General features: G+C 35.5%; 1 protein-coding gene across 2 annotated transcripts in view; it reads left to right on the top strand.

Annotated features, from left to right (window-relative positions):
* Positions 1 to 19,875, top strand: part of COL21A1 (collagen type XXI alpha 1 chain) — a gene marked incomplete at both ends in the record, with an annotated part of 65,386 nt that overhangs the window by 16,608 nt on the left and 28,903 nt on the right. For both annotated transcript variants that reach the window (XM_084202294.1, XM_084202295.1), the window contains 7 exons: positions 6,567 to 6,620; positions 7,547 to 7,600; positions 9,922 to 9,975; positions 10,812 to 10,865; positions 12,474 to 12,527; positions 12,617 to 12,670; positions 15,237 to 15,290. In XM_084202294.1, the coding sequence (XP_084058420.1) occupies positions 6,567 to 6,620; positions 7,547 to 7,600; positions 9,922 to 9,975; positions 10,812 to 10,865; positions 12,474 to 12,527; positions 12,617 to 12,670; positions 15,237 to 15,290 (378 nt within the window). The remainder of the gene's footprint in view (positions 1 to 6,566; positions 6,621 to 7,546; positions 7,601 to 9,921; positions 9,976 to 10,811; positions 10,866 to 12,473; positions 12,528 to 12,616; positions 12,671 to 15,236; positions 15,291 to 19,875) is intronic.

The following is a 19,875-nucleotide window of genomic DNA, read 5'->3' as shown; positions in this document are numbered from 1 at the left end:
CTGGCAATAGATTTGCAATATTGATAAGCAGAGCAAAGCTGCCTTTAATCCAGCTAAGTCTGATATTTTGAAAAGTAAAGGGATATCATGTAGGCTTTAATGAAGGCAGAATTGACTGGATATTGGTAGGGATATCTTCTAACAAATAGATTAAGACTTCATTTCTGAAGCATCCAGTCAGGTACAACCATATTATTTTATAAACAATTTGTTATGACTCTTACATACTTTAATAAAAAGATTTCCACTTCAAGGCTGTTTATCCTCCCATAAGTACTAGAATTTATAACAGCATGAATAATGAAGGTGAAATACATTGATACTGTAGACCTACTGTAATTTTGTAATCTGGCAGTTCAGGCTTACTTTTTCCTGCAAATAAGTCAGATTGTGCATAGATGGGCATTCTCTGAACATAAAAAAGATTACCAGAGTATCTCAGAATGGGAATCAAAAAGCTCCAGTACAGGAGAAATTGTATCATTTTGCTGAAGAACATACAATATTTTAAGTGCTTGCTGCTAAATCCTATAGCTTTATTAGCTGAAGAATGTTTCTGAAATATCAGTTGTAGTTTTTGCACTTGTTCTTTGTAAGGACATAATTGCAAACCAATTAGATCATCAGCACCTTTGGCCAGTTCATTATTCTTCCTAAAGTAGATTTTTGGGTGCATTCCAGGCAACCTTTTAGCTGTGAGTGGTGAGAGACCCTTTAGAACCACTGTGCAGGAAAACAGATTCCTCTCTCTGTCTTTTTCTTTCTATTTTACTTTTGCATTTGCTAACATGACTAGCACATTTTCTGTGCTGTCAGTGATTTTTCTTGTTTGGGGAAACTTTGCTCATCTGAATCTTTTTAGTTTTATGTCTCAGGGAACTCTGAGAAACAAGCTTTTAATTCAGACAGCACCATAGGCTTACAGGTAGTTGTGTAGTCAGATTTGTTTAATCAAATGGCTTTTGCATGAAAATCTCTTCCTGCAAAGTCAGTCTTTCCTGTTCCCAAACACATTTTTATGTTCTTCTCTAAAGTCTTTCCAGTTTGCCTATCTGTTATTAATTTTCTTGGAACACTCTAACTTGTCAACAAAATGTTTCTTCCTCTGAGAAGGGTTTTAGGCATGCATCTATATTACTATATGAAACTGATTTTAGAGTAAAACATCTAATAAAATTTAGTTTGTTGTTTGTGGGCTGGCTACATTGTTGTAATACTTAACATTAGTTTTAGTCCAGAAAAATTAAAAAAAATTCCTAATATCTTAAATCTTACCAGAACATAATTATCTACCTGGTGTTATCCAGTAAATTTGTTTACTCTAATATTTGGGGAAGGGAACATAAACATGACTTTTTTTCAGACATTTCTTAAATGTTATTTTTATTAGTTTTCTTTAGAGATTCTTTGTTTTTTCCCCTTTAGTTGCCACCTCTGTTTATATTCTGATACATACAGAAAAGATCAATTAAAGGAACTGTAAAAAAGCCTGAAAGGGAGAAGCATAAGTAATGAAAATACATTTTTTCAATAAAAAATGTAATTTAGAAACGGAAATTATTAAACTGTCAAGAAAAAAACACTGATAAATAAGTGCAAGGATAAAAACAATATTTGAATCTCAAATTGAACAAATTTTCATGAACATTATTAATCAGAAAGAAGTAGTTGGAGTGATTGCTGGCCCTGGAAGCACTCAGCAGCCTAACTGTGTGGTCCCAAAGCCATTTTTTATTCCAAAGGATGCTTTGTATGTACTAGGGAAAAACTCAATTTAAGGGGAAAAATAAATTATCAGAATCTATGCAGTGATCACTTGTGGTTAACAGAGGTGATAGGTTATCAGTCTGCTGACAGAAATTTTAAAAATCCACCCATTTGTCAATTTTGAACTATGAACCATGCAGCTGGCAAATTTGGAAAATTTTTGAGTATTTCATCGTTTCACTCATGAAAGTTTGGAACAATTTGCCTTGTCTTTGCAGTATGTACAAGAAAATAAAATAAGAAATGTGAAAAAATAAGCAGTTCACAAAAAAAAACTGACAAGACCAACTTTACTGATACAAGCAGCTATGGAGTTCAGAAAGTTTCAAAAGCCTCACATAATAAGTAATTTCTGATCATTCCAATATATGTTTTAAAAGGTTATAGAAGATTATTACAGCTAGATTATTACCTAGAGTTTAATATTTGGTGACCAACTGAAAGCCAAATCTTTTATGATGTACTTACTATAAGAGCAATGATGAGCTATTTCAACAATACTTTTGGAATGAAAATGGGTAATAGTTTCACATACACATAGAATTCCCTACTACTGCTACTGGGTGGCTTGCCTAGGATTTGAGTTGTTCCAAACTCTGCAGCTACTTTTCTCAGAAAACTTATATAGAGTTGATAATTCAGCTGTGAAATGCAGCTCTCAATTCCAGGAAAATTCATATTCTTTGGTAATACCGTGGCCTTTTTATTGTTAGAGTAAATCTTTCTGCTCTGTTCTGAAATAGTCATGTAGTGCCTTTCCTGAGACCTACAAGTCTGGAAGCAGAGCAATGCCTGATGCTGACTTGTGCTGCAGCTTTAGAGTTCAGACAAAAGACCACATCACTACCTGCAGCAGCTGCCAAAGGCAAAGATAAGGATGATCATCTAAACAGTGAGCAGGAAGTTAGACTCCCTTGGTATATCATCCTATCTCCCAATAGCCTGAAGCTTGTGAACTTTTAAAACTGGATTTACAGCCTTTTATTTAATGATCTTGATGGATCTTTTTTCCTCTGTGCTATCTGAGAACATTGTGTTTAGGTAAAATATTCTGCTAGGGGCTCTGAATTATGAAGGCCTTGGCAGATGATGGAGTAGCTAATGGAGGAAAGTGTAATGAAATGCAGAAATAATAAACATAGATACATGTCTGCCTAGTTACAGCAATTTCTGTTAAGATGTAATGTATTTTATGGAAAGAGTTTGAAGACTTGTCTTATAATGCTTTTGATAGTTGTGCTTTAAAGATTTTCTGCAAGAAACTACAATAAGAGCTCTGCAGACCTTTCAGGGTGTTTCCTTAACGCCAAGTTAAATTTTCCTTTTGCAGTTGAATTCCATTATGCTTAGTTACATCACCCTAAATAGTTCTTTTTACATAGTGTTTACAGTCCTTGAATATCTTTAGACCATTACTGTTGATCCCTGCTTCCTTCCTAGCCAAATTGAGCTTGCTTACTTCTCCCTTTGTCTTTCCCAAGCAATCCTGTGTTCATGCCTTTGTTGTTGATGTTGTTCATTGACTCCAAAAGCTTTTCATTATGGGAGTGCGCAGTGCAGTTCTCATTGCCTTATCCATACATCCTCTATTTTTATTTTTATTTTTATTTTTATTTTTATTTTTATTTTTATTTTTATTTTTATTTTTATTTTTATTTTTATTTTTATTTTATCCTTATCAGACAATATATGCCTAGGAATGCTGTCTGAACTTCTGTCCTTCAGGTGTGCAAACGCATTGAAGATATACTGAGGCTTCCTCTGTTGTTGCACCCAGAGTTCTTTGCAATTAATTCTCATCATATGTCCTTCTTGCTCAATTTTTTCCCTTACAGGCAAACTAAGTTTCTTTTTCCAGTAAGGTTGATTGCTAATTTTTTGTGGCTATTATATATAAGTTCTTTGACCTAAGAAGTGTCTTCATTCTTTTTCCTTAGAAGAACTATTTGCAAATTATTGCCATTTTCTTTAGATTCCAAAGTTTCATTTAATCTGTGATTTTTTCAAATACCCAGCAATCTGGGAAAAAACTAATCTCAGTGTACTGCTGTTTATCACTTTCCTTTTAAGGATTTTCAGGCACTAGAAAATTATCAGTACCGTTCTCACAACAGTAAACTGAGAGTTAAATTTTGTGTAATACTGATTTCAAATGAACTGATGCAAAATAATAAATGAGAATATAAAGTGCTGTGGAGTAGTGTTGACTGACAACATTGATGAAAAATTATAGGTGACATTCATTTTAAGGTATATACTTTTGGGATTTAAATGTGTACAGAGACACAGGGTGTCTAAATTCTCTTAGTAGTCAACTATTTAACTAAAATACCACAAAAAGTATGGGATTTTGATTCTCTATGGTATTTTGTCTTCCCCACACTGCAAGACAATTATTGCCTCCCATATATTTTGTGCCACTGTCTTCTAACATGGGGTGGGTGTCTCAGGAGTCTCAAATGGCAGGAGCTGCCTATATTCAAGCAACTGAATATCCTAAACTGAATATCAAATTCAGAGTTATCTATAACACTTCTCAAACTATTGTGTGTCTTTTGAAAAGTTCATGAGAGAAGACCAAGCTCAGATAAAAATTTTTGGTTTTGGTTGCAAATTTAGGGCGTTCACCCTATTTGAAAGAGAGCCTCCAGTCCTGAACTCATAAACTGAAAAGTGAAATTTAACTTCAGTCCATTTTACATAAAATGGCAGCTATGGCACTGGTATCCTTGCAGATATGTATGTATGTCACACAGGCACTCCTACTGAGAGCTTTGTGATTATGGAAAGAGGATTTGAGCTGACTTTAGTGCAAAAAAATTTGTAGGCATTAGCATGTAGATTGATGGTCCATACTGCAAAAGGAGTAGTGATGCAAATATGTACTTATTTTTTATGAAATCTGTAGGGTTTTTTTTATTTTATAGAAGGTGTTTTTTAATTTGCCCAAACAATTGCTATGCTATTTGTACCAGATAGTGATTCTAACTTCTGTGATTTCTTTTTGAATCTTGTCTCTTCCAGCTTTCTATTAAAAGAACACATTGAAAAATGTGTTTGATTTGTATTGAAATCACATTACAATATTTAGCCCTGAGCTAAATACGCAGTTTTGTAAGCTGAAAACTCTTCTGCTGTCCTCCATTCATCTTGTGATTTTGAAATTCAGTTCAGCCAGGAAATTGTCCTCTTCTACTTCTTCCCCTGTTCAGTTAGAGGGAGAAGGGAAATTGTATTGCAGAGATCTAAATTACGAAATAAAGTTTTATTTGTATAGAATTATATTCTACAGAAAGTCATAGCGATTTTTTTTTGAGAAGAAAAAAAAAATGGCTAAACTTTTAAAGGTTTTTTTAATTTGGTGAATTGTGTCAGCTACCCAGGAGGCTTATAAGCACTCTGAGGATACTATACCATTTACAGTTAAAGCTGATTTTGCTAGAACTGCCTTGAGCACTAAAAGTAAAATGCTTGATAAAGGATCCATGTATGACAGAGACCTAGAATTCTGTTTACTTCTATATTAAACATTACCAGCTGGCCCATCGGGCAACTGCTCAAATGTCTTTTGGAAGAGGGCACAGCAAGGACTCTCTTGTATCTAACCCAGCAAATAATGTTAGCTCTGTTTGTTATTCCTAGGAAGCTCTGACTGATTTAAAGAAGAAATCAAACAAACATGTTGCCTCCCTTGCACTGAAAGCGTTCTATTAGCTCCTATTTACCAGTGTGGAAATCAACCCAGGAAATTGTTTTGCCACGGTTTTAAGCTTGACGCCCATTTGGAAATAGGATTATTACTTCTCTCAATTCCAATCAAGATCAGATTCTGGGTATTTGAAATTGGATAGCCCATTTAATGGGATTTATCAAACTTAGTTTTGTCTGCCTGCTGAAATGTCTGAACCAAATAGACTCAGAATAATATAGAACAATTTATTTTCTTGCTTTATATGTTTTCTTGAAAAAATCCTCTTGGTAGCTCATTTTCTCCACTGCAAGGACATGTTGTTAAAAGAGCTATGCAAAATGTTTATTCAGTAACTTGCCTCTCTTAAAGGATTTTTTTAAAGCCCTTGTTAATTTTGCATGAAAACTGGCTATCTTTGCTGTACTAATTGAATAAAATACACCAAAATATAGACATATATTTTGGTCTCTGTAAAGGTTCTCTTGTTCTGCCAATGTTGATTTCTAGCAAAGCATTCCTGAAATTCTCTTTTAAACTCATGAATTATTTAGTATTTCTTTTTGTAGTCTCAGTCATTCAAATTATTTTTTTATTTGTATAGACTGTTATATACCTTCAAATTCATAGCTAAGTGCTTAGTATCAAGAATGGAATTTTTATTATGTAGAGATATTATAAAACTAACTGCATAATGTATTAGAGCATATTTTGTTTGTTAAAGCTGATTTCTGTAACTGGATAAAAGCTTTTAAAAGTCTTGGCAAGTTTCAGCTATTTTTCTCTAAGAGAGAGTGAGAGAGAGAAAAAAATGTGTCTACATATGTGGATTAATTTCTTTTTTTTTTTCCAACAATTCTAAAATGACTCGTTTTAGCTAAAGTCTGGAGGCTGAGATCTTCAGCTGCAGACATGAAAGCTTTTGAAAGCTGAAATCTAAATCCCAAATGTATGATTGTCATAGCAGTTGCTAAAATCTGTGACCTAAAATTACAGGGTTGTGACAAAAGTTCTTTAGTAAGCAGGAGAATTGTTTTTTCTTTTTAAATAGGTGTTTGAAAATTTGTGTATGTTGCTTTGAAAAGTCACAAGTCTTGGTTCTTTTCCTTAGGGATACCAGGGATCAGCAGGAACTCCAGGTATCCCAGGAACTCCGGGGATTCAAGTAAGCTTCTATTTCATTCCTAGAATTTGAATATCTGAGACAAATCTTGCCAAGTCTCTCTCAATATCTCATTTGTCATTGAGAGCTGAGGTGTGGGGAATGAAGAGGACTCAAGGGGTGTCATGAATCAGGGGCCATCCTTGGGTGAATTGCTTTGAAACTCACATGGCTTTGGGGTTTGGAGGTAGGCTGGCAGTTAGACTGCAAATTGAAGCAGGGCTAGGTAAAGCCTTTAGCAGATGGACTCAGCTGCAGCTTAGACATTTTTCTGTGAATCACTAGCAGTGATCTGAAATCTTGTCATGGTGGTGGATTGCCCACGATTCACAAGTCCAAAGCAAGTTTTGACATAAAGCCCAGATTGATGGAGGACAATTCTTTTTCTTTGTTGTATTAATTTAGTAGTCCTTACTGAGACAGTTGTTGGAAACCTGTGCTGTGTTTTACTTGTGGCCTGATCCAGTCTGAATGATGGTCAAGGATTTACTTATTTGTGGAATTAAATATCTGAGAGCCTACTGGGGCCAAGAGCAAACCTGCAGAATGGCATATGTGGAGGCTGTCTGATGGGCTATTGAAGGGGACATCTCTGGGCTCACCTGTTGACAGGTTATGATTTTGAACAGGCTAATAGGGCTGTGTGACATTCTTTTTTTTTTTTTTTTTCTGGGGTGGTCCTTGGTTAGAAGAAAAAATTGTTTGAGTGTTCCTCACTCATGGATTATGACAGTGTGCCATGTTCATGCATGCTGGGTACACATTGTGCTTAGTTCTGCTTTTGTGTCCAGTTACCGAAATGTTGGAATCAAGCAGCTGACACATTGGTCTCTGGCCCCTGTTGTGTCACACTTCTGTGTCTAATTCTGTATCAGATTGTATTAGTATTATCAGTATTTGAGCTGGTGTTAATTTCTTTCTCCATCTAGGGACCTCGTGGCTTGCCAGGTATCAAGGGAGAACCAGGAAAAGATGGGGCAAAGGTAAAAGAACCCAAACCAGAATGATAGATAAAAAGATTTTACTCTTACCTTTTATAATTTTTGGTTGTGCAGGTAATAGTATCAGTATTTTCACATGAGTGTTCTGTGAGAATTGTTTGCTAAAAGGGTAATAAGGAAGGACTAAGAATCCTAAATTGAAATTCTGAATCTGGCCCTTTTTATTTAAAAAAGTTTATGTAGGCTTTAGCAGTGCTAGTAACAACTTTATTTCACTGAATAACATATACTTAGAAAGTTTATCTAAGTATGGGTACCTGGAAGTACAATACAGACATCTGTCAGAATGGTTTCTTTTAACTCTTTTCACCCTTTTTCTCTCTAAGTGAGTATCCAGATGATGTAGGTAGGAAACACTGCATGACACTTTTTATCAGAAAACTCTGGCTAATTGAACCCAAAAATTTTTGTGGAAAATTCTAGCTGAGGTGTAGCCAGTAGCTTGGAGGCATAGACAGATGTGGAAGCTTATATGTAACTGTCTCCTGGTAATCAGGATAAACTTGACTCGGGGTCTTGTGTATACGCAGTGAATAAACTGCCCATTGGCTGTGGCCTTCTCTCACATATCTGCCCTATGTTTAGAAAAGTTCTAATCTGATTGTAATGACAATTATTTTGGTTTTGGTTCATTAAAACTTCAAAGCCCTTCCTGTAAAACAAGCACTTATTTTCCCAGCAGATCTTTGAATTTCTTTCTAAAGTTTCTAATAACTAGGTCCTTAAATTCATTGCTGTTCAGCAGAATTCTCAAATTCATGGTTAGAGCTGAAAATTGTTTATGTGTTCTGTGCTTAATTCATCTCAATCTAATTAATTTTAGAAGTTAATCTAATCAATCAGTCAGCATTGGGCTATGTGTAGAAATTAAGATGCTGCTGATGAAAAACTCTAATTGCCTCGCAGTGTAGGGTTGTGACAGATAGAATATTTCCTATTGCTCAGTCTAGCCTTGTGTAAAATAAGCCAACAAATAGGGCTTCCACCACTGTGTTAGAGAACATTTCCATTGTAAAATAGGTCTTGCCATTAGAATTTTTTTCCTGGAAATTCTACCCAAATTTTCATCTCTTTATTTCATCCCATTACTTGTAAAGTTTCTGTCGTAGCTAATTTAAAATTGTTTTCATTTCCAAATGTTTTATTTTATCCAATAATTGAACCACCACTTCTGAGTAGAAATCAAGACTCCACACTTTTTCATTAAGAAGCAATGGATATATGAAGTGTTACTTTTATAACCTTTGCTGATTTTTAAATTCCATTCCATTGTCTGCTCTTAATATTTATTTGTTGAGAGATATTGTGATAGCATTAACCCACAAGCTGTCATTCCTGTGGTCATGTTCCTGCCTACTGAAAATACATGACAGACCTTTCCAAATCTGCTTAGGCATGAATGGCTTTGATAAACAGCACTGAGACATGTTGTCCTGGTTTAACCCTTGTCTTAGAATTTGAAATATCATATGAAATAACTTTCTAAGCATACTTTCCTATTCCTTCCATCTGATTGAAATATATTAAACAAATTGAAATATATTGTTCAATATAAAAGTAGGCATTAACAGAAAGAAAGCATTCTGATTGCCCAGAAATGATTTTGTGATTAGCTGTTTTTTCATGTGAAGTAGTCTACTGAACCAAGCAACTAGGATTGGTTTTATTGTTTTAAATCAAGTAATGACAAGTTGTAATTTAGGATTTCATTGTTATTGCTGAAGGGAACTTGAAGACAAATTGTCAGGTACCAAGGGCAAAAGTTTGGAATTCCTGATACCTGACACCTCTGAGAACAATAAAAAGAACTGGTATTTTGCCTTGTCTTTTCAATTGCTTACTGCTTTTACCTAAGTGGATTATTTCTTCCTCTGAAATGAGAACTCATTTGTCAAATTGCCAAAGTTGTTTTATAAGTGTATTGGTTTAATTTAGTTTCTTTTGTAGAGCAGGTACTTAATATCTTGTTTTTCAATATTTCACTTATCCAGAGTAAGCTGGTAGGAAATTTCAGAAGGTCATAAATTGCTGCTTTTGAACCTTCATAAGACTTCTTAAAAGATTACTGTGAATTTAGTCTAAAATTTAGTGATTAAGGTTTTTATTTTATGTTACGGATTTTGTTTAAAGATAAAAAACCCCTTATTGGTCATCATACCAATGTTATGAAGTTGATACTGTGATATGTTACATCTTTCCACTATTTGTTGATCACTTGATCACTTGATCACAAGAATGTAAATGTTGTTGTAGTATGTTACTGCTATTTTGATACAGGATTTAAAATATGTTTGCTGTTTCAGGGTGACAGTGGACTACCTGGTTTTCCTGGATTACATGGGATGCCAGCACCAAAGGTTGAAATTAAATATTTCTTGTTGCAATATTCCTGTGTTTCATCTTGTCCTGTAGTTCCATATAAGGGGTAAACATGTCTATATAAAATACTATTTCAGAGAATTTGATTAATTGCTCCAGATGAATAGAGATGAAGGTGATATTTAGGAAGATATATGCCATGGGACTTCATTACATAGATACCAAACAAGAGATACCTCCTGTTATTTAATTTCTGTTTTGCTCTATGGGATTTTATATTAATTGGATTTTACTACTACTTAGAGGATTCTTCATCGCAAATAATGTTTTAAGAATAAAAACAATTATATTATTTTCTTGTCATTCTACTTGAGTGACAGCATTTTGAAGAAAAGTTCTGATCTATCACAGTGATTTTAGTGCATATGTGTGTTTCCCAAAACAATTTTTCCCATAGTTTTTGCTCATCTATGTTAGTACCCAACAGATTTTACCTCTTAGTTTTTCCAAATTTGTATTTTCAAATCTTCAAATAAGGTCTTCAGAAAAGTCCAGCCCTTTCCAAGGAGCTGAATTTTCACTTAGGTTCCTGCCTATATTGAAGCAATGAAAATCACAAAGTGCCTTCTATAGAAAGTAGAAGCCTTAAGCCTGCGAGCTGTGGATTTTCTCACCATCAGTGTTGGGCATTCTGGCCTTCTCCTCTAGGAAAGCTGGACAAATTTAGGGTTTGCATTTAAGGCTTGTGCTTACATGGAGCTCTTTGCCTTCTTTGTGTCTGCTATACATGTTTACTTTCTATATCTATATAAATATATCTTTATGTGACTACTTCTATTTTAAAAATTAACTTGCTGACATACATTTTTTCTAGGGAGAAAGAGGTCCTAAAGGAGATCAAGGAGTGCCAGGAATATATGGAAAAAAGGCAAGTGACTTTATAAACATAAATTAAAGCAAAATGCTATTGATATCTGTGATGGAGTAACCTAGACTGGACGCCTGATGCAAAACTCCAGGTAACTTTTTCAATCTCCCTTCTCAACAGTACAAGGGAGAATATAAGATGGAAAAGCTTGACGGTCCAGATAAGAGAGATCACCTGCCAGTTAACTGTCACAGGCAAACCAGTGGCTACTTGGGGAAAATTAATTTAATTTATTAGTAACTAAAATCAGTCTGGATAGTGAGAAAAAAAAAAAACAAGAAAAAAACAACTAAACCCCCTTCTCCTCCACCCTGCCTTTTCTCAGGCTCAACTTCTCTCCTTCATGGGATGGGAGATGGGGAGCATCTTCCCCTCACCCTCAACTGCTGCTCCAGGGCAGATCCTTCCCATGGACCGTCGGGCAAACCTGGCCTTGCACGGATTCTCCATGGGCTGCACCTTGGCTACCACAGCTCCACCATGGCCCCTCCAAAGGCTACAGGGGAATCTCTGCTCCAGCACCCTCTTCTTGCTGTCTGCAGAACTGCCACTTTTCTCCTCTTTCCTTATTTAGTTGGTGCCATGTTCCTGTCCCTTGTTAAACTCATTCCCCACTCCCGCTCCAGCTGTGGCTCAGCCGTGCCCTGCGGGGGGCAGCTGGAACTGGCTGTTTCTGGCTGGAACCGGCTGTGCCCGGCTGGAACCAGCTATGTCTGGCTGTGTCCAGCTGTTTCTGGCTGGAACCGGCTGTCTCTTGCTGGAACTGGCCATGTCTGGCTGGAACCAGCTGGAACTGGCTGTGGCCAGCTGGGGCAGCCCCAGCCTCCCCTTACAGAGCCCCCATACTCCCACTGGGAGCCTGGGCATGGGAACACCAGACCACATAATTAATATTTTTATACCATGCATGTTCACAGAAAGTGTAACTCTTTATTTACAGCTCTAAAAAATGTTCCGTGCTTTTACTGGATGTATTTACATTTAGTAATGTCAAACTCATGCTCTCCTTATTTGGATCTTCTGAGAACCTTTTCATTCTGCTAGTGGATTGGTGTAATTCATTTTCACATAGCACAAAATGCATGTATTTTTTGTAAATATGTCTATGGTGTAACCACATACAAGGCAGATGTAATAATTGTATTGCAAAGTCTATGTTTTTTAATACAGGTGTACATATAACCAAACAAGAGAGAGGGAGAGGAGTTAGGGGAGGGAGGAGAAGAGCACATGAAAGGAGTGAGGCTGATAGCAGAAGGAAAGAGAGATGTCTTAATCTGTTATTTATATAACATAGAGAGTGTAGTTGGCCATTCAGTGTTAACAGCTATATTTTCACCTGACCTTATGTTTTCTTCATGTGTTTAGTCTAGAGTTTTTAGCAATTTGAAAGAGCATCCGTGTAAGCATTGCTGTAGTTTGAAGCATATTTTTGTTTATGTAATGGGGTTGTAGTTATTAATTGACAACTGCCTGAGTTGAGAAAGAAACAGATCTTCTGTACTTTTTCAAAATAAGAAATAACATACATGAATTATTGGTGAAATGTATTGAATTTACAGCACAAACATTGAGCACTACTTACTTCTCACTTGTTCTTTTTCTCAGGGTTCAAAAGGAGAGAAGGGTGATACAGGGTTTCCAGGACTGCCTGGGCGATCTGTAAGTTTTCTGAAGACAATTTGTCATAACAAGCTTTTGCTTGTTAATTTACCTGCTTGTTAATTTATTACTGTTAAATGTTGCCACAGGGAGACCCTGGCAGAAATGGGAAAGATGGATTACCGGGCAGTCCTGGATTCAAGGTATGTAAAAATGGATATTAATATCTTGATAAAAGTCTTCAATAGCATTGCTTGTGGTGCAAACATATCAAATTTATTCTGTGGAGTATTACTGGAAATCAAAATAATGTTGTTACTGCGAGATGTGGAAGTTTACTGCAGTGATGAGCAAACTTCACTGTTTTCAGCTGTTCTGTGAGCAAAGGAAAAGCTTTTATTAAGAGTGTATTAGTGATCACTAGAGATTGTTTATGCTTTTTCTCTGATATCCTTGTGTGTTTCTCAAACCCTATGATTCTGTTAAAGAGATTCATCTACAAGCATACGCTGGAGAACATAATTGCTTTTGAAAGGAGCTGCAGGAAAATTAGGGGAAAGTACCTTCATTAGTGGATTAATATTTTTGTATGTTTTCTTATTCTCTTCACTATGCAGTGTTCATATTTAATGTAGAACAGTTTTTCAAGTCAACTAAGCATGTGTCTACTGTAAAAAAGGCAACAGACCTGGTATTTCTATAATGTATTGCAGTTTGTGAGCTTACTGGATGTTTTGCTTGACAAGTTGTTGCTTGCACTGTTCTAATTTGTGAAAACATAGACTTCAGTAGTACCAGTTATAAGTTCACAGGGAAAAGATTTTAATAATATGTGATGTAAATGCTCAATTGAATTGATCTAAAGAAGTTTTTCAACGGCAGCTTTGTTCCTGGAAGGTTTTTTTAAATAATAATGAAATTATCTAGGGCTGCTCAATTAATGTTACTTCAGTGTCCAAAATGCATAATTTGGAGTGCATTTTGAATTTTAAATTCATATTACTGTATTTGGAGATCTGGATCTTCTGTTTTGTGACCATGCTTGTCTAGTGCAGTTGGGGATGCACCTGGCATATCTGTCACATCTGCTGCAGCAGGGACGTATGACACAAGACCCGTGAGAGACCTAAAACCTTTAGGGAGCAGCTGTCAATGAGGTGGATCCAGGGTAATGCCAGTGGAGTCTGGAGAGTAATTCAGCTCAGAGAATGCAGACTCGTGGGTTTTAGTTTAGTTGTGCACATAAAAAGTCCCTGGTGCATTTGAAATGCATTAGTGTCCAAAACATCCTCAGGGAGCTGAAAAATATGACATAAGTCCTATGGAAAGCCAGTGACTTTCAGGAGTGGGAGTAGACAAGATACCATGGGGCATCTCAAGTGTGACCAAATGTCTGTGTGAGAGCAGTGGAATTCAACTCCTGGTGCCTCATCAGCTGAATCAATCCTCCATCAATTGTCCAGACTAGACTTCTGTTATCTGTGATGTGAGCTTGGTTACCTCCAGGAATTTATTTCAAATGAATCCTCTCTTATTTTATATATATATGTGTGTGTGTGTATATATATATATATATATATACATATATATATATATATGCACACACATACACAGATATCATTGCTAAGTTGGAGGAGAAATTTCTTCTCTGGTACTTCAGAACATAGGAAAAAATTAGATATCAGATTTTTTTCTTCTCTGGTATTTGATAACATGGACAGGTAATAGTCTCAGTTAACATTAAAATAAAATTTTAACTGTCACTGGTGGCAATTTAAAGTGAAGCATTGTGTTGCTAAAGCATGAATTTGGAGAGTACTTTCATATGTTCTATGCTTGTAAGCAATATACAGAGAATTTAGTATATTGTGTGAATGTGTGTACATTTAAACTGAAAGACATTTTCTGGACTATTTTCCTTATTGTAGTACCAAAAATATGATGTGCTCATTAGATCTTATTAATTTTATAATACAATAGTTAATAGAAGCCATATTTTTCATTCAAACATTTTGTTAGCTTGACTTCAACATCTGTTTGCTATAAAACATTGCTTCATTCTGGGTCTGTAATCAAATTCAGAACAGTAAAAACAGGCTGTCTTTGAAGAAAATTTCTGTTGGAGCTTTCCTGGTTTTTTACAATATTCATTTTGGGAAAGAATGTGGAAAAAACATGGCTGGAAACCCAGATGCTACCCATTGTTACTTGAAGTTCAGCTCTTATAATTTTAAGTTGATTATTGCCAGATTATTTTATGCATGTGCATGTGTACATATCTATCTACATCTATATCTATATCTTTGCCCTTTTTATGTGCTTTTATTTCTGGAACAATTCAGATTTTCAGAATACTTCATTATCATACATACTTTGATGAATATTTGATCATTTTTTGTATTGCTGTATTCTGAAGTATTTTGAAATATTTTTTCATGCTAATATTTATGCTAACAATTAGACAGTAACAGTCTGTTATTGTTTTATGCATTTTTTTCTACCAGAAATTGCTGTTCTGAGTGAACAGAAAATTTTCTCTCATCTCTTTTTGCAAGCTGTTTGACAGGAATATTTTGCAAGCTGTTTGATGGAATACTGGATTGATGACACTTCTTGCTGTGTATTAAACTGTTAAGAGAAGTTTGTTTGGTGAATGTGTATTTATTGCTTTGAAATTTTACTTAGATTAAAAATATCATTTATTATTTAAAATAATATTTTTTATTGTGCAAATAAAATTGTTTTCTTAAGACTTTATTTATTTTAAAGGGAGAAATTGGGCAACCTGGATCTCCAGGCCTAGAAGGACATCGAGGAGAGCCTGTAAGGGATTAAATTGCTGACATATCCTTATGTACTGATTTGTTAGTTTTGTTGGGTTTTGTCTTTTGTATTTTATTTTTTTTAGTTAATAGCTATTATTCTTCATGTTTAATTTATGTTGATTTGAATTGGTTGATATGTCCATTTTTTAAAAAATGCTGGTTTATTTTTTGCTGTTCATCTTTAAATTTGATTTAATTAAAAGCAATGAACAAGCCCTTAAAGATGCCTTAAAAGAGAAGATTCTTCACCATATCACTGTTGTGTATATATATATATATATATATCTATATACATATGTATATATATGTGTGTGTGATATATCTATATATATGTGTGTGTGTGTGTGTATATAAAAGTATATATATATGGTATAAAATTGTCTCATTATTGAATTCTGTCCTGTTGATGTTGTGGTCTAGTTAGGTATTAATAATTACTTACTTGAGGAAAGACTCTGGATGGGTTTGACTCTCATTTCTAGAAGATAACATGGTTTATCTTCTTTCAAATACTTGTTAATCACACTTGTAAAATCTATTTTTTCACAATGTGCCACTGCCTTTCCTTTGCCCAGTTTTGGTGGCCTTTTACTTCCTTGCATCTTCTTACACCACATTACCTGCATCTCTGCTTCACTGGGGACTGTGCTGCTTCATTTTTGCTTTGCTTCTTTTCAAAGACGTTGTTCCTCTACCGGTATTTGGGCAGCTCATTTTATCTCCCCTTAATATCTGATAGCCAGGCTTTGTCCTTCTTTGTTTCCTCCTTGTCCTCCTTTGTTCCTCCTTGTTTCCTTCCAGGCTGCAGACTGCTGGAAGCACATGAGCCAAGGTAGCAGCTTTGAGTGCTGAGAGACAGCCAGCTGTCATCAAACCATCAGCAATTCTTCTGCAGGCCAAGAGCAGTAAACAGAGCTCAGTTGGTGGAGCACTGCCTTACAGATGAATTGCCTTCTGAATTACATTTAGAATTGTAAGATAAAGAGGTACAGCTTAATACAGTCAGAAATTTTGTGGTACTGAATGTAATGGGAGGTAGTCTGAGTTACAGGATCTGAAATGTGATAGAAAGTTTTGAGAATGAGGAATTGGAAATAACAGTTCTAGCTGAAAAATTCTGAAAGTTTTTCATTTATATTTTTTTACATATATTCACCAAAACCTTCTCAAACATTTTGAGTAGACTGCGAGACACTGAGAAATCATGCCCAAGAGACTTTCTTCCCACTTGTCTGGCTTAAGTGAAAAACACACATAATTCCTCCCTTGGCTTTCTTTTTTTCTCCTTTTCTGCCCCAAATAACTGTGAGGTATTTTAACCTTTTACAGTCTGTGGTGTCTCCATATAAGACTGAATGTTAATTAAATATCATAAACTACAAGTGAAGGGATTTTGGTTTATTGTAAATTGGTACACCTTAACAAATATGTTGAGATAAATGTGAGTTTTATTATTGTCCCTTGCCTTGGTTTGTCTTTTTCATTTTTACAAAAGAAATGTTAGTTGATCATTGTGATTTTTAAAAAAATTAATCTAAGAAATGGAAGGGAAAGGGCATTTCTGACCTAGAGAAAACTAAATATTTAATACTTTAATCACTGTCTTTCTAGTATGATGGCATTTTTTAAGTATGAGCTGTATCTACTACTGAAATGTATTTTGGTTTAAAGTTAACATAAATTATATATATAATATAACATTCACAATATAACATTTTGAAGAGTAATGTAAGCCCATCACTAAAGTCCCAAAATTTTGCTTTGAAGGGAAATGAAGTGGTAGATTTAAGACATTAAAAGTACTAAGAAGTCTTTTTAAATCACTGCAAAATACTACAGAGGGAGACTTCCAAAATATCAACAACAACAAAAAATTAAACAATCCTAATAGAGCAAGCTAAATTGCATTTTTTCTTTCATTTACTATCAGTGGAGGTTCTGAAGTGTAGTAAGGCTACATGCTGACCATGAGATTGCCTCAAGGTCACCATTAGGGACTGTAAGACAGTGAGTCATCCCTGCCCATCTGCCTCTATTGCTGATGTACGACCATCCTGCATGACACATCTATTTAGAGCCTGAAGGAGGAGCAAAAAGCAGCATTTCTGCAGTGCATTGTAGAAATGTTGAGGTGAAAATGTGTGTTGGGTTGTGGAAAATGAAAGCTATCCTCATCTGTGAGATACATGGACTTCTCTATTCAAGTACAGGGTAATTGGCTTTCACCTGTTGGAAAGTGAGCTGGATTTTGGGCACTGTGAGTGATATCTTGTGCAACTTACTTCTTGTGTTGCTTCTGTTGTTCCCCCAATGTGTATTTGAAATACAATGTGTAAGTGCCTTCCTTCGGCTCCCCTTCTGTGGAATTCTGTGTAAACTTCTCTGGTGGGCCACCCTTATAGTTAGGGCACTGGTGGGGAAGAGAGGGATTGAACTGTGCTGTGCCATCCCTGGCACAGCCAAATAGGCTGCCTAAGCACAATGGATGATACAGTTGAAGCTGGATGTCTTTATATCATTAACCAGCCACATGCAGCTGTGGCCCTGGGACAGCTCATCAGATTGTGGGGATACCCCACCCACACAAACAGACATGCAGACAGTCTTTATTTCTTTCATTCAGCCACATTAGTGTTAGACATGGCTTAATTTGTTAAGATGATGATTTAAAAAATAGACATCTTGTGATCACTCTTGCTTTAGCAAATAAAAATAACATGGTTGTGAAATGGTATGTGTTGAGACATCTAAGGAGCATCTGTCTAGAATAGAGAGCACAGGTGAATTGAACTGCCATTGCCTCTGGCCTTTGAGATGTGGGGTTATTTTTGGACAGAATACTTTCTGGTATATTATTACTCTTATTAATCCCCAAAGTTGCAAACAGAAAAAGTAGGTTGTAAAGATAAAAAAATAATTTAAAGAGATGTGCTTGATTTCCCTCAGTAATACTATTGGAACTTCAGTTAACCAGACTACCCCAGTTCTACCCACACTGTAGAATATCATGTGACAGTATGGACAGAATAATTTGGGATTTGGTAAAGGTAGTAATCAAGCTAATTTTCCTGTTGACAAAACCAAGCCATGCTGTCACTTAAGCAGCTCAATGGCTAGTCATCTGTCTTACTGATGACAGGCTGCTTTGATAAATACATTGTTTTTAGGGACCAAATGTCTATAAAATAAATCAAAATTTATTTGAGCTTAATTTCAGCCTGTCCTTTTTAACATAGGTAGGGTTTTTCAGAATTGGGTTTCAGTGGAAGCTCCTTGTGTTTGCAATTATGCAGATGGAAACCCTGAAGTGAGTGCTTCTGGGTAAAGCTGGCAGGACATTTATAGCACTCTTCTAGGCCTAGCATATGCTCTCCTGCCACAAGTAATATGTCTGAGCATTTGCAACTGCTCATGTTTACTCTCTAGAATTCATATTTTTCAGAGATACATCTGCAAACACTTAAAATGGTAGAATTTTGTCTCAATATGTAGGTCACATCGTAAGACCTCAGATGTGGCCTCATTTGTGCCAGCGATCGCAGCACAACATGACTTTCAGCTTCTGACCTGACTCCCACTGCTATACCTATACTCCTGGTTTGTCTGTTGATCTTTCATAATTACATCAGGAATGCCAGGTATAGATCAATGCATTCTCTAAAATGTGTGTTTTATACTAGGCAATGGTAGCAGAATTCTTTTTGCAACGTGTTCAAGATATGCTACAAGGTACAACAGAAGTTGGATTGTCTTGATAATGCAGAAATCGTGAAAACAAGCTGGTATAGCCAGATATCCCGTATGTTTGGAAAGAAATATAAAGTTGATGTAATTCTATTGCATTTAATAGCTATGTTGAGATTGATAGAAGCAGGAAAAAAGGAAAGAACAATCCTTACCTGGTAATGTAGTAGTATGCAGACAAAGTTTGGGGGTTTTTTGCTAATACTATTTTCCACTCTGTGCCAAGTTGTGTTTTCATTGATGCTCCTGATGTTGGTGTTATGTTGGTTTGTACCAATTTTAGGTACTAAGACGCCATTTACTCAGCATTTGTATCTTGTATTTGCATTTACATACTGAGTTATGAGGTACTTAGGATAAAAGCAAACTTAAAACCTCTATTGTATATCTGCACAGTAGGCCTTGTGAATAAATTCCTTTCTGAAAGTTTCTCTTTATTTTTTATCCACCTAGTTTGATTGTTGAATTTCTAATTTTAATCTCTCCATAGGTTAAAGCATAAAGATTCTGTTGTATTTCCAGTGCTCAAAAGATCATGTTTTGTGTGAATTTATTACTTGTGGAAATATTTCATAGAGCACCAAATACTCCTTCAGATTTTATATCACCTTGGATTAGGCTCTGCTATTATTAGGCCCTACAAAGACCATGCTCTTTGTAAATAGTCTATAAAGAAGAAATTATTTTCCATCAATTTTTAAGAGAAAAGTGATCAGGATACTCAACAAAGTGGTTGGTGTGAATCTATCAAACTTTTTCATTTCTGATCTGATATTCATGCTTTTCTACAAGTCTGAGATGCCTTGATAGTAGGAACTGATCTTTGCTTTTCAAAGGTG

Source organism: Fringilla coelebs, assembly GCF_963513975.1.
Source record: "Fringilla coelebs genome assembly, chromosome: 3".
NCBI lineage: Eukaryota > Metazoa > Chordata > Aves > Passeriformes > Fringillidae > Fringilla > Fringilla coelebs.
This window is presented reverse-complemented; position numbering and strand designations above follow the sequence as displayed.